Source organism: Urocitellus parryii, chromosome 3, assembly GCF_045843805.1.
Source record: "Urocitellus parryii isolate mUroPar1 chromosome 3, mUroPar1.hap1, whole genome shotgun sequence".
Taxonomy (NCBI): Eukaryota; Metazoa; Chordata; class Mammalia; order Rodentia; family Sciuridae; genus Urocitellus; species Urocitellus parryii.
This window is the reverse complement of record NC_135533.1, coordinates 202,569,510-202,582,565: the sequence shown is the minus strand read 5'-3', so window position 1 is coordinate 202,582,565 and position 13,056 is coordinate 202,569,510. Positions and strand designations below refer to the sequence as shown.

General features: G+C 35.0%; 1 protein-coding gene across 3 annotated transcripts in view; it reads left to right on the top strand.

The window, feature by feature from the left end:
- Smarcc1 (SWI/SNF related BAF chromatin remodeling complex subunit C1) overlaps positions 1-13,056 on the top strand; it is a 152,551-nt gene that overhangs the window by 64,818 nt on the left and 74,677 nt on the right. For all 3 annotated transcript variants that reach the window (XM_026389836.2, XM_026389835.2, XM_026389837.2), the window contains exons 12-13: positions 3,964-4,023; positions 10,751-10,788. In XM_026389836.2, coding sequence (XP_026245621.1) covers positions 3,964-4,023; positions 10,751-10,788 — 98 coding nt within the window. The remainder of the gene's footprint in view (positions 1-3,963; positions 4,024-10,750; positions 10,789-13,056) is intronic.

Here is a 13,056-nt window from a genome sequence, read left to right as displayed (position 1 = left end):
TTTAAACCAACTTTGCATTCCTGAAATAATCTCATTTAATTTCATTGTCTTTAAATGTATTACTGCATTTGATTTTCTAATATATTTTTTTCAAGGATTTTATTCGTTTCTGTTTATGGAGTATTTTGGCCTTTACCTTTCTTTTATTGTAAAATCTTCATCAAGTTTTGCCATCCAGGTTGTGCTGAACTCATAAAATGAGTTTGGAATTGTTTCTTTATTTTCTGAAAGACAAGATTGGGAACATTTCTTCCTTAAATAATGTATTTGTGTAGCTCCTTCAGCCTTAAGGTTTCTTTGGTTTTAGTCACAGATTCAATATTTATTTATTTAATTAATTTATTTATTATTTTGATAAAAAAATAACATTTAAAGAACAAAAGGCTCATCCTATATTTGAGAAACTTTGAGTGGTATTGGTCTGGAGAGTGCTGCAGTAAAGCTACAGAGAATATTTTCACTTGGGAGCTGAAGTGTAACTCTCTTCCAAAGCCAGGGGTGTGCACCTAGAGAGCAACTCTCAGGCTGCTGGTTGCAGAAAGCACACATAGAATGGGAGTCTCCTTTGACCATGACCTCTTGTAGTTCTGTGATCTTATTTTTTTACTGTAGTCCTAGCCACCTTCATGCCAACACATTACCCTCACTGAGAACCAGTATTCTCTCTTTTTTTTTAAATAGAGAGAGAGAGATTTTTTTTTTTTATATTTATTTTTTAGTTCTCGGCAGACACAACATCCTTGTTGGTATGTGGTGCTGAGGATCAAACCCGGGCCGCAAGCATGCCAGGGGAGCGCACTACCGCTTGAGCCACATACCCAGCCCCCAAACCAGTATTCTTGTAGTGCTTTAATCGTGACCCATGGAGCAGTTGGAAATGCAGCCTTCCTCTTATCCACTGTTAAAAATCTTCAAGATTCAATTTTTAAAACAGATACAGGAATCTTCCCATTTTATATTCCTTGTTTTGTTATATAGTATCTGTTGAACATCTCTTTCCCTTTGTAAACTGGGCTTTGAATGTTTTTTTTTTCTTTAATGTATATTTTTTAGTTGTAGATGAACACACAATATATTTGTTTTTATGTGGTGCTGAGGATTGAACTCAGTGCCTCACGCATGTGAGGCAAGCGCTTTACCACTGAGCTAATTGGGCATTAAGAACAACCCAAGCAAGGCACAGTGGTGCACACTTTTAATCCAGTGGTGTAGGAGCCTGAGACAGAAGGATTGTAAAGCCAGCTTTGGAATTTATTGAAACCCTATCTCAAAATAAAAATATAAAGGGCTCAAGATCTACCTCATTGGTTAAGCACCCCTAGATTCAGTCCCTGGCACCATAAAAAGGAAAAAAAGAAAAAAGAAAAGAAACTATACCTGTGATATATTTTTAAGTTCATATGGAAGGTAAAAGTCATAAATATAACCCCCAAAATATTTTTAAATCAAGGACTCATGAGAGTGGTGACAACCCTTAACCAATAACTACCTAAACTTTAAATCTATAATAATTAATATAATTTTGTTTTGGTTCAGGAATGACTGAATCAATTAGTAGAGTAGAATGGCTAGTAGACAAATGACTCGTATTTGTATATAGTAGTTTTTTTAAAAATATATATTTTTTAGATGTCGATTGACACAACACAATGCCTTTATTTTTATATGTGGTGCTGAGGATCGAACCCGGGTCCCGCCTGTGCTAGGCGAGCGCTCTACCGCTGAGCCACAATCCCAGCCCCCTTAATACTGATACGCTTTTTAAAAAAATATTTATTTTTTAGTTGTAGATGGACACAATACCTTTATTTTTTTATTTTTTAATATTTTTTACCTTTATTTTACTTATTTATTTTTATTTGGTACTGAGAATCGAACCCAGGGCCTTGCACAAGCTAGGCAATCGCTCTACCTCTGAACCACAACCCTAGCCCTGATAGGGATACAGTGTAATCAGGTCTTAGTCTGTTTACCCATTTAACAAATAAATGAATACAATCCCAAATAGTGTAAAAATTTTAATCCCATAGAGTAAAATGGCAATGTATTATATCATAATAAACTTATCATAAATGCAGAGCCAGTAAATGTGTGAATGGATGAACAGCCTTACTTAACCAAGAATATATAAAGTATTAAAGCTTTTTTTTTTTTTTTTTTTTTTTCTTTTTTCCTACCAGGGATTGAACCCAGGTGCACTGAACCACTGAGCTACATTCCCAGCCATATTTTACATTTTATTTAGAGACAGGGTATCACTGAGTTGCTTAGGTGCCTCATTAAGTTCCTGAGGCTGGCTTTAAACACATGATCCTTCTGCCTCAGCCTCCTGAGCCATTAGGATTATAGGTATGCGCCACCGTGCCAGGCTCAAATAACTTTTCCTCTGTCACAGTTTCAAGTAGATGGGAAAGTAAAAACGTTTTGAAGACTTAGGAACTTATGCTCTTGATGGAAGTGTAAATTGAAGAAGCCACTGAACACATTTTGGCTCTCTTTTAAATTTTAAATGTGTACACTTAATAATAACAGTTTTGTCTTCAGAGCACATCTTAAGTAATTACATGCATGCAGAGAGATAATGGTTAAAGAATGCTGCTTACAGACAGTGAATTCTTGAAAATAAACTTAGTTTCCCTCAAAGCAGGGATAGTTTATGGTCCACCTATGGACCTATTAAAATGAAAGCCATTTAGAATAGTTAAAACAAAGGCACACTGTTACATGAGAAAAGGTAAGTGCTAAGGAATAAGTACAGAATGGGTAACATCTGCACAAGGCTTTAAAACCCTGAGCATAAATTTCAATATTTGTGTGTGTGTGTGTGTTTGTATACATGAAAGGTGTCAGTTCTCACTGAGTATGGTGGCACACACCTGTAATTCCAGTGACTTAGGAGACTGAGGCAGGAGAATTGAAAGTTTGAGGCTACCCTGGGTAACTTAGCAAGAACCTGTCTCAAAATATAAAAAAGGGCTAGGCAAATCAGTGTTTATAGCAGCTAGCTCAGTTCACAAAAGCTAAACTAGGAAACCAACCTGGGTGCCCGTCAAGAGATGAATAGATAAGGAAATTGAGGTATATATACACAATGGAATAGTACTCAGCCTTAAGAATGAAATTATGGCATTTGCCAGTAATTGGATGGAACTGGAAAATATTCTGCTAAGCAAAATAAGCCATTTCCCAAAGAGTCAAAGGCCAAATGTTTTCTCTGACGTATAGATGCTAAATCACAATGAGGATGTGGGGAGAATAGAGTTATTTTGGACTAGACACAGGGGAGTAAATGTAGGGGAGGGGATAGGTGAGTAGGAATGATAGTAGAATGAATCAGAAATTATTACCCTATGTGCATAAGATTACATGACCTGTGTAATTCTACATCATGTACAACCAGATGAATGAGAAATTATACTCCCATTCATGTATGATGTGTCAAAAAGCATTTTACTGTCATGTATAATTAATTAGAACAAATTTAAAAACGTATTAAAAAGTTGGGGGTGTTGAGGGTATGACTGAGTAGTAGAGCACTTTTGGCTTCATTTCTAGTATTGGGGTAAAAAGGTATCATTTTTCCTTCGGTTTATCTGTCTGAATGAATGAGTGGCACAGAAATGGGAATTCAGATAAAAGCCTAAAAATGGTCAAAAAAAAAATTGTGGACGAGACTGAAAAATTCTTTTTATGTTTCGCACGTAAACATTTTTTTATTTCTATAATAAAAAATATTGATACTTAGATAATTACAGAGTACAGTATGTTATTAAGTCTTTTTGCAGCTGGGTTTATGGTTTTTATGTGAGGTGTGAGTCATGATTTACATTTGAGTTCTAATGAGATGCATGTATTTTTGAATCATGTTCTTTTCTGTTTTATTCTTAAAAGCAAGCAGAAGTTTTCCTCTAATACATGATTCTGATGTGGTTTTGTTTTGTTTTGTTTTTTTCCTCCTTCTAGTAAACCCAAAGAAAGATAGTGAAAATACACCTGTTAAAGGAGGAACTGTAGCAGATCTAGGTAAAACATACCTTATATAGTCTTGTTTCCTTTATTTTATCTATCAGCTGTTCAAATACTCCTTTATTTACTTAAAAGTATTGTTTTCACTTACTGTTTCCTACCACCAGATATAAACTATATATTTCCTTAGTATTATCATGATTTGGTTTGCCACCATTTTATCAGTGTTAATTTCTTATGATTCATTGTTGCTTTTTTTAAACATTTTTTTTTAGTTGTTGATAGACCTTTATTTTATTTATGTATTTATATGTGATGCTGAGAATTGAACCCGGTGCCTCAAACATGCCAGGCAAGTGCACTACCACTGAACCACAGCCCCAGCCCCTGATCCATTGTTTCTTAATGATGCCCTCTCATAGTATTTTCCCACAAACTAATGTTTTACTCGAATCTGAATGTTTGAGTTTTAAAGAAATAATTCTAATTAAAGTACTTTCCCCAGTCTCCCTGAACTACTTGTCTTATATCATAGTGCAAATTGATTTTGTATCTTCACAGTAAACATCTTCTACATGTTTATACTTTATAAGCTAAATTAAAGTTCTTAAGCAGTATGAATTGAGAAACAGCTTTTTTTTTATAGTATAGGTATCCATGTAGGATTGTTCCATGATCCTCATGCCCCATGGATATCAAAATTCGCTTATGTCCAACTTCCTCTCATAAAATGACACATAGTATTTTCATCTAACCTCTGCTTATCTTGCCATGTACTTTAAATCATGCTTAAATACTTAATATACTGTAAATGTTATATAGTAGTTGTTATATGCTTAGTGATTAATGACAAAAAAGTGTATGTGTTTACTGTAGACATTTTTTCCTGACTATTCCATCTCTGGTGGGTTGAGTCCATATATGTGTAACTCCAGTGTACAGAAGGCCAACTATATGTTCAGGATGTAGAGTACATTTTCACAAGTAAGGTGTAATTATTGAGTGATTAAGTAAGTAAATAAATAAATAAATATTAAAAATAGAAGCACCTCGTGTTCCTGAAAGTTATAGACATTATAGTAGTCTTGATTCTTTTTCTTTTCTTTCTTTCTTTCTTTTTCTTTTTTTTTCAGTTTTATTTTGTTAATTTTTATGTGGGGCTGAGGATCGAACCCAGGTCCTGGAATGTGCTAGGCGAGTGCTCTACCACTGAGCCACAATCCCAGCCCCTCTTGATTGTTTTTCTATAGTTGTAAAATTCAAAGGAGAAGCTGCTATTTTCAGTCCTCAGTAAATTTTTGAACTTGTAGTATTTTAGAAGAGAAAACATTTTGCAAGATCTCTTTGGGATGAAAATGATACCTTCATTTCAATATTACTCTGAATTGAGAGTAATCTGCTTTTTAATAAATTGTAGTAATTTCTTTTTTCCTACAAAATCCATTAAATTAAGAAAGAATTATGCTTTCTATTAAACAAATAAGAAAGTATCTGAAATACTTTCCATTTTTCAATTCACAAATGTCATACAAAGCAAAAAGTACAAAATTTATCAGGAAGCTTTTGATACTTGTCTGAAGGGTGGCGACTGACAGCTGTGGCTAAGATAAGCATGCTATTAATTTACCTTCAAGTTTGTTTAGCATATGAGAAATATTTTTTTCTTTTAATAAAAAAGAAAAAAATGAAATGTGCACAAATTGCAGTGATTCTTGATGGCAAATACAAGTGGATATTTCTTCGAATTCTTTAACTTCATTTTATTGAATGCATTTCTACATTTCCTGATTTACAGTCCAGCAATACATACTGGAAGATGATTCTCTTTTTATTTCAGAAGCAGAAACAGAAAATTATCTGATGACAATGTAATGGGAGGTGTTACGTAAACAAAGGGAAAAGGGAGATGCTGTCAAAACATTTCTATCTTGTTGGGCATGGTGGTGCATGTCTGTAATCCCAGCAGCTCAGGAGGCTGAGATAGGAGGATTGAGAGTTCAGAGTCAGCTTCAGCAAAAGCATGGGCACTAAGGAACTTAGTGAGCCCCTATCTCTAAATAAAATATGGCTGGGAATGTGGCTTAGTGGTTGAGTGCCACTGAGTTTAATCCCCAGCACCACCCTCCCACACCCCAAATTTCTATCTTGTTTTAGCGTTATTAATAGAACATGGATCTTGAATAATATTACTTGTAATATAAATAATATTACATTCTCCATAAATTTTTGTTGTCTATCCTGTAATTGATACTTGGCTACGTAATTAATAGCCAAGAAAACAGAAACTAATTATAAGCAGTCTTTTATTTTATATCTCTGTACATTGACAAGGGTAAAAGATTTACACTTGATATTCTTCAGTGGGACAATTTGCTATATAGAGTGTTAATATATTTTAAGTATATATCTGTTTTTAAAAAACTTTCTTTTTTTAAATATTCTTTTAGTTATTGATGAACCTTTATTTTGTTTATTTACTTATTTACATATGATGCTAAGAATCAAACCCAGTGCCTCACACATGCTAAGCAAGTGTTCTATCACTGAGCCACATCCCCAGCCCTAAATATATATCTTAAAAAGGAACCAGTGTATAATTTACAAAAGAGTAGAACATTGTTCCTTTAATGAGGTAGTCATTTAGAACATGTTCATAATAGGCTTTTAAAAAAATATTTATTTTTTAGTTACAGCTGGACACAATATTTTTTATTTTATGTGGTGCTGAGGATCGAACCCAGTGCCTCACGCATGCTAGGCAAGCGCTCTGCCTCCGAGCCACAACCCCAGCCCCATAACAGACTTTTAATGGAATGAAATAGAACCCAATTTGGGAGAAAAGCTAGAGGTTCCACTTGGAAGGAAAATTTAAGGCCAGGTGTAAAATCCCTTCCCTCTTCTGAAGTTTGTGAGGTACACACAGTTTAGGAATGTTGTGAATGAAGATGCTGTTGATCGCAGCTGGAGAGTTATGTTTTTTAAATTTGAAGTTATTTTTCTGGCCTTTCATTTTTTCATTAGTTGTTACATGAACCATGCCAAGGACACCTGGTCCATCACCTATAAATTACTGTCCTTAGAGCTGTTGGTTGTTTTAGCTCATCTATTTCTTTCTGATGTTCCACCTAGGTAAATGTCTTTCTCTCTTGAGGTCTCTAAAAAATCCTTGGGATGGGTTGGAAGTGTATTTGTCCACATAAAGAAGACAAGGGAGAGAACATTTTATTTAGTATTATCATTTAGAAGCAGTTGAAAAGGGTTTCCCTCTTATTTTTTTTTTTTATGTTTATTTTTAGTTGTAGGTGTTATGTGGTGCTGAGAATTCAACCCAGTGAGTGCCTCACGCTTGTTAGGCGGGCACTCTACCTCTGAGCCACTACCCCAGCCCTCCTCCTTTTGTTTTATCAAAAGTATATTTCTATTGGGTACCAAGACTACCTAAGTGACAGAAACTTGTCAAAATAAATTATATTTTTTGACTGGAGAGAGATCATTAAGTCATACTACCACTATTTCTTAAGAAGTTGGTTATCCTATGATTTACAAACATGTAGTGGACAAAATTTTAGTTTTTGGCAGTGTTACCTAGATTTTTATGTTAATCACTTGCTAGGAAAAATATAGTTTCTTCATAGAGCTTTGGCTCCTTTTGGTAATTGGTATCATCATTTTTTACATCCTGAGTCCCCTCAACCTGTTAGCAGGTATTTGTTCATAACATATCTCCAACAACAGTGTCCATTTTTTTAATATTTTTTTTTTAGTTGTAGTTGGACACAATACCTTTATTCCATTCGTTTATTTTTATGTGGTGCTGAGGATCAAACTCGGGGCCCCATGCATGCTAGGCGAGCGCTTTACCTCTGAGCCACAATCCCAGCCCAACAGTATCCATTTTTGTGATTCCTGATTACTTGCCAGGGATCATTCTACATGTTTGCACTTGAATATTAAGCGACATTAACCTTGTTTTATTGATCATGTAGAGATTTCAGAGGTTCAGTAAACTATCTTCAAGTATTTTGCTATTAAGTGGCAGAGTCCATATTTGAGTCCTGGTCTGTTTATTGCCAATGCTTTATAACCTTACACTCTGCTATTGTGTAAGTGCTTTTCTCATTTTTTTATTCATGTTCATGTTCTTTCAATTTTGTGCGGTCTCCACTGAAAGCCCTTTGACCTGACTGGTTCCCTCCTTTGACCTCACTGCTGAGTTGCCAGCTTCAGTGTCGCCTTTTCAGAGAGGCTTCCCTTTAAAAAAAAAAAAAATATATATATATATATATATATATATATATATATATATATATATGCATTATATGTTTTTAGTTGTAGATGGACACAATATATTTTTATGTGGTGCTGAAAATCGAACCCAGTGCCTCACCCGTGTGAGGCAAGTGCTCTACCACTCAACCCCAGCCCAAGGTTTCCCTTTTTTACTTGCTCTGAAGAGGACACCAACCCAAACCCTCTTAAGCATATTTCTTTATATTTATCATCTGTGTAGAATTTTTTAACATCTAAGATTTTTATTCTATCCCATTAGTGGGATGTAAAGTTCATAAAGGCTGGTGTCTTCTGATTCATGACTGTGTTCTTAGTATTTGGATAGTAGCTAACAAAACAACAGGCATCCTGGATATTAAATATTTGAGTGCTAGTCTCTTATTGCATGTTAAAATACTACTCATGTTTTTGGTAAGGATTGGTAACCCCTTTCTTTTTTTCTCTTCTTTTTGGGGGGTGTGCTGGGGATTGAACTCAGGGCCTTGGGCTTGGGAGACAAGCACTCTACCAACTGAGCTATACCCCCAGCCCCAGTAAACAAATGTTTTAGGCATTCTGTGCTATTTGGACTCAATCACAACAACTTTGCCATTTTAGCTCAAAAATAACCATGGAGTCATGTAAACAAATCTTCATGCAATATTATGATGAAATTTTTGAATACTGAAATTTTAATTTCATTTACTTTTTATGTATCTCAAAGTATTATTCTTTTTATTTTCTACCAATTAAGCGTATACAAACTGTATTTTACTCATAGATGTGTTGAGAGTCTCCAAAATGACCCCCTGGGATTTGGCATGTGGTTGTACTCACAGCTAACATTCATGATAGGTGCATGGGAAGAGTAAACACAAGTGGAGTCTGGGTGCAGGTTTCTTCATGTTCTTCCTCACACAAGAGTCATGAAGTGCACTGCTCCCACAGCAGTGAACTTGCAGCAACATATATGTTAGTGTTTTAGCCTGAGGATGCCTATTAGACAATTCAGACTCAAGGTTTTATTGGGGAGGTGGATGTGACAGGTACCCTCTCCTAGTTGATACCAAAATTCCTTACTTTAAAAGGACAGCCATTGTATTGAATAGCTTTTCATCTCTATGACAAAATACATGGGGAAATCAATTTAAAGGAGGAAAGATGTATTTTAGCTCATGATTTCAGAGATTGAAGTCCTGTCTGTATTACTATGGCCTATGGTGAGGTAGAGTAGCGTATTGATGAGGGATGATGGGGAGAGCTGGACATCTCATAATGGATGAGAAGCAGGCAGAAGGGGGATGGGGAGAAGATTGGGGATAAGGTATAGTTCCCAATGGCACATCCTCAAGGACCCAGTCCGTTGAACTAGGCCACTCCTTTCTACATTTCTTCCATCTTTCCATAATGCCATCAGTTATGAATCTATGAGAGGATTAATGTATTAATGAGATAAGACACCTCGTGATCAAATCACTTCCCCCAAATCCCTATCTCTGAACATTGATGCATTAGGGACCAAGCCTTTAATACATGAGCCTTTGGGCAGCACTTTATTTACAAACCAAAATAGCAAGTATTCAAAAATTAACCATATTATTATTTTTATAAACATTTTAAGCACAGCAAGCTAACTTTTCACATCTGTTAACCCGTTCACTAGGACTATTCAAAGAGTCAGATTCCATATAAAAACAGGCGTTTGACTGCATGTCACCAGTGAACTCTGGTTTTCCCAGCCCCTGTGCTTTTGAATATTTTGTTTCTTTTGTTTCGTTTTTTGGTAATTGCTTTTCAAATAACAGATAATGGGGAATATTTTTTTAGAGAATATGTGAGTGAAAGAATTACTTTTCCATATTCTTTTTGAACTTCATAATGCTTTTGTCCTACCAGGGGACCATATTACTTATATTTAAAACAAAAAAACTAAAGCACTGAATATAATTATTTGTGCAGAAACCTCACTACATTGGCACTTTTGCTTTTCACTGTAGGAATCAACTGCCTATTTTAAATTTTAGATGAGCTTTCTCTTGTTCTTTTGTAAGACCAGCATTTAGGTCCTGAGTCCTATATCCTCGAAAGGCATTAACTTTCTACCAGTACTTTGAAAGGGATTCCTTATCTCTTCTTCTTCTTTTTTTTAACGCATCATTTACCCATTTCCTCTAGAATTCAAAATAATATACTGTTTTCACCAGTCCTTATGAGAGAGAGTCCAAATCAAATCCCATGCCCATATTATTAACAAGAATCACCACTGTGATATTTTTAGCTCAATTAGTAATTAATTATAAACTTTTCATTGTGTTTTTTTTTTTATTTCCTATATTTTGGAATTTCTAACACCTCTCTGCTTCTTTGTAAAATTACAATTTACCTAATTACTTGGGGTGATTTTGCTGTGCTTGCTTTTGACTGTCCTGTATAAGTTTTTAGACTGTAAAGATTCCAGATAATCCAAACAGCATTTATCTGTTTTTAAAATAATGTACATATTTTGATTTTGCAGATGAACAAGATGAAGAAACAATGACAACAGGAGGAAAGGTAAAAATTATTTAGGCCTGTTGAGAGGATTTTCTTTAACTGTCCTGTGTACTGAGTAGAAATACTGGATTGGAAGTTGGAAATGTCCATAGAAATCTTTTACTTTGAGACTCTTATTTTGTTTTTTGGTACCAGGGATTAACTAGGGGCACTCAACTACTGAGCCACATCCCCAGCCCTATTTTGTATTTAATTTAGAGACAGGACGTCACTGAATTGCTTAGCGTCTTGCTGTTGCTGAGGCTGGCTTTGAACTCTTTTTTTTTTTTTTTTTTAGAGAGAGTGAGAGAGGAGAGAGAGAGAGAGAGAGGGAGAGAGAGAATTTTTTTTTTTAATATTTATTTTTCAGTTCTCGGCGGACACAACATCTTTGTTGGTATGTGGTGCTGAGGATGGAACCCGGGCCGCACGCATGCCAGGCGAGCGCGCTACCACTTGAGCCACATCCCCAGCCCTGGCTTTGAACTCTTGATCCTCCTGTGCTACCAGGGTTACAAGCGTGCACCACATGTATACCTGGCTTAATATATGTTTTTTTAATTTCCTTTTTTCTTTTTTTTTTTTTTTGAGATAGAGTCTCACTGTGGTGCCCATGTGGTCTCAAACTCCTGGGCTCAAGTGATCCTCTTACCTCAGTCTCCCAAAGTAACTGGGACTTCAGGCACGTGGCACCATACCACCAAGATGAATTCCCTTTTAAATAGTCCTCCAGAATAGTTGTCTTCATTGGTCCCAGAATTTTATTGAGAAGAATCTTATATCTTCCTAGGTAATGTCCCTTGGTATAGTTTCTGTTTTCATGCTCCCTTGGTTGCAAGTGATAATCAGAAAAGACCATACTATTTCAGATGTTATATAACAATGAGGATGAGTAGGGACCTTGCCTTGATTTTTCTGTTTCCTTTTGGTGTGGCTAATGAAGACTTTGAATTATGCTCTTGGCCTCACAGTTACCTACTTCCTATTTCATCAGTTCTGTGAAGACATATGAATCATCTTGTTGGAAGGTGTTGGATTTAGGCAGGGTTTAATTTTTTCTTCGTCTTCAGTAAATGACCCATTGTTTCAGTCAGGCTATCATGCTTAACTTTGTTAAAAGTGTAATTAACCCCAAATGTTCTTGAAATAACTTTCTTAATTTGCTAAAAATATTTCTTTTTTTCCAATTGCCATCGAAACCCCATTCTGATGTTTAACATTGTTTTATATACATACAAGGGATGAACAAAGTCATGAAGACTTCTAGTGAAAGTATTTCATCAAATTCTTTACCTGTATTATTGTTATTTTTTTCCTTTAAAATTAAACTTCATTATTCCAAAGCTACCTTAATAATGAATATTATATTTTGAAAAGATGTTAGTATACAGAGTAAAAGGAAGAAAATAGAAAGTTAAAGGCACTTACTTGTGAGATTTTCTTTTATGCCAAAGGTAAGAGTTTTGAATCCATGTACAAGTCATAATGCTACATAATGTAAATTTAAGAGTTTCTCTAATACCCTGCCCCACAGTATCATTCTGCCTTTTGTGTCACAATTGAGAGAGATCATTGAAACATAAACTGTTGTCTTTCATTACTTGCATTGCCAGCCTCTTCCTGGTTTTTCTGAATAAAGTAAATTTTTTTGTTTCCTGGTTGATTTATAAAACCTATACCTCAAAAATACATTAAAACCAACTTGAAACAAAAACACATTAACCCTCACAGTATTTTTTGCTTGTAGCTTCCCTGATTTTGGGTAAGGAACTTTGTCATGAGTATTACCAGATTGCTTTCTTCAGCATCATTTAAGTAACAATTTTAGAGTTCTTGTTGTTTTCTTGCTTTCTTTTTTCATTGATCTTAAGGGAATTGTCTTAAGTTTATAGGAAGTTTTACTAGATTTTCATCTCATATATTATTATACAGGAAATTAAGTTGAATTAACTTAAAAGTATTAACAGTGGAACCATCGTCAAAGAATACAGATTCAAAATCAGTCTAGTTTCTTTCTTTTCTTTCTTTTTTTTTTCTATTCTGCACTTGAGATTGATCCCCAAGGGCACTCTTAAAACTGAGCTACATATGCAGCCCCTTTTATTTCTTATTTTGATATAGGATTTAAAAATTTTGTCCAGTCTGACCCTCAATCTTGCAGTCCTTCCTGCATCAATCCCAAGTTGGTGGGATTATAGGTGTGGACCCCATGCCCAGCTATGTGGTTTCTTAATAGAAAATGACTTCATAAGGTTAAAAATAATAAAAGTACCCAAATGAAATATGATA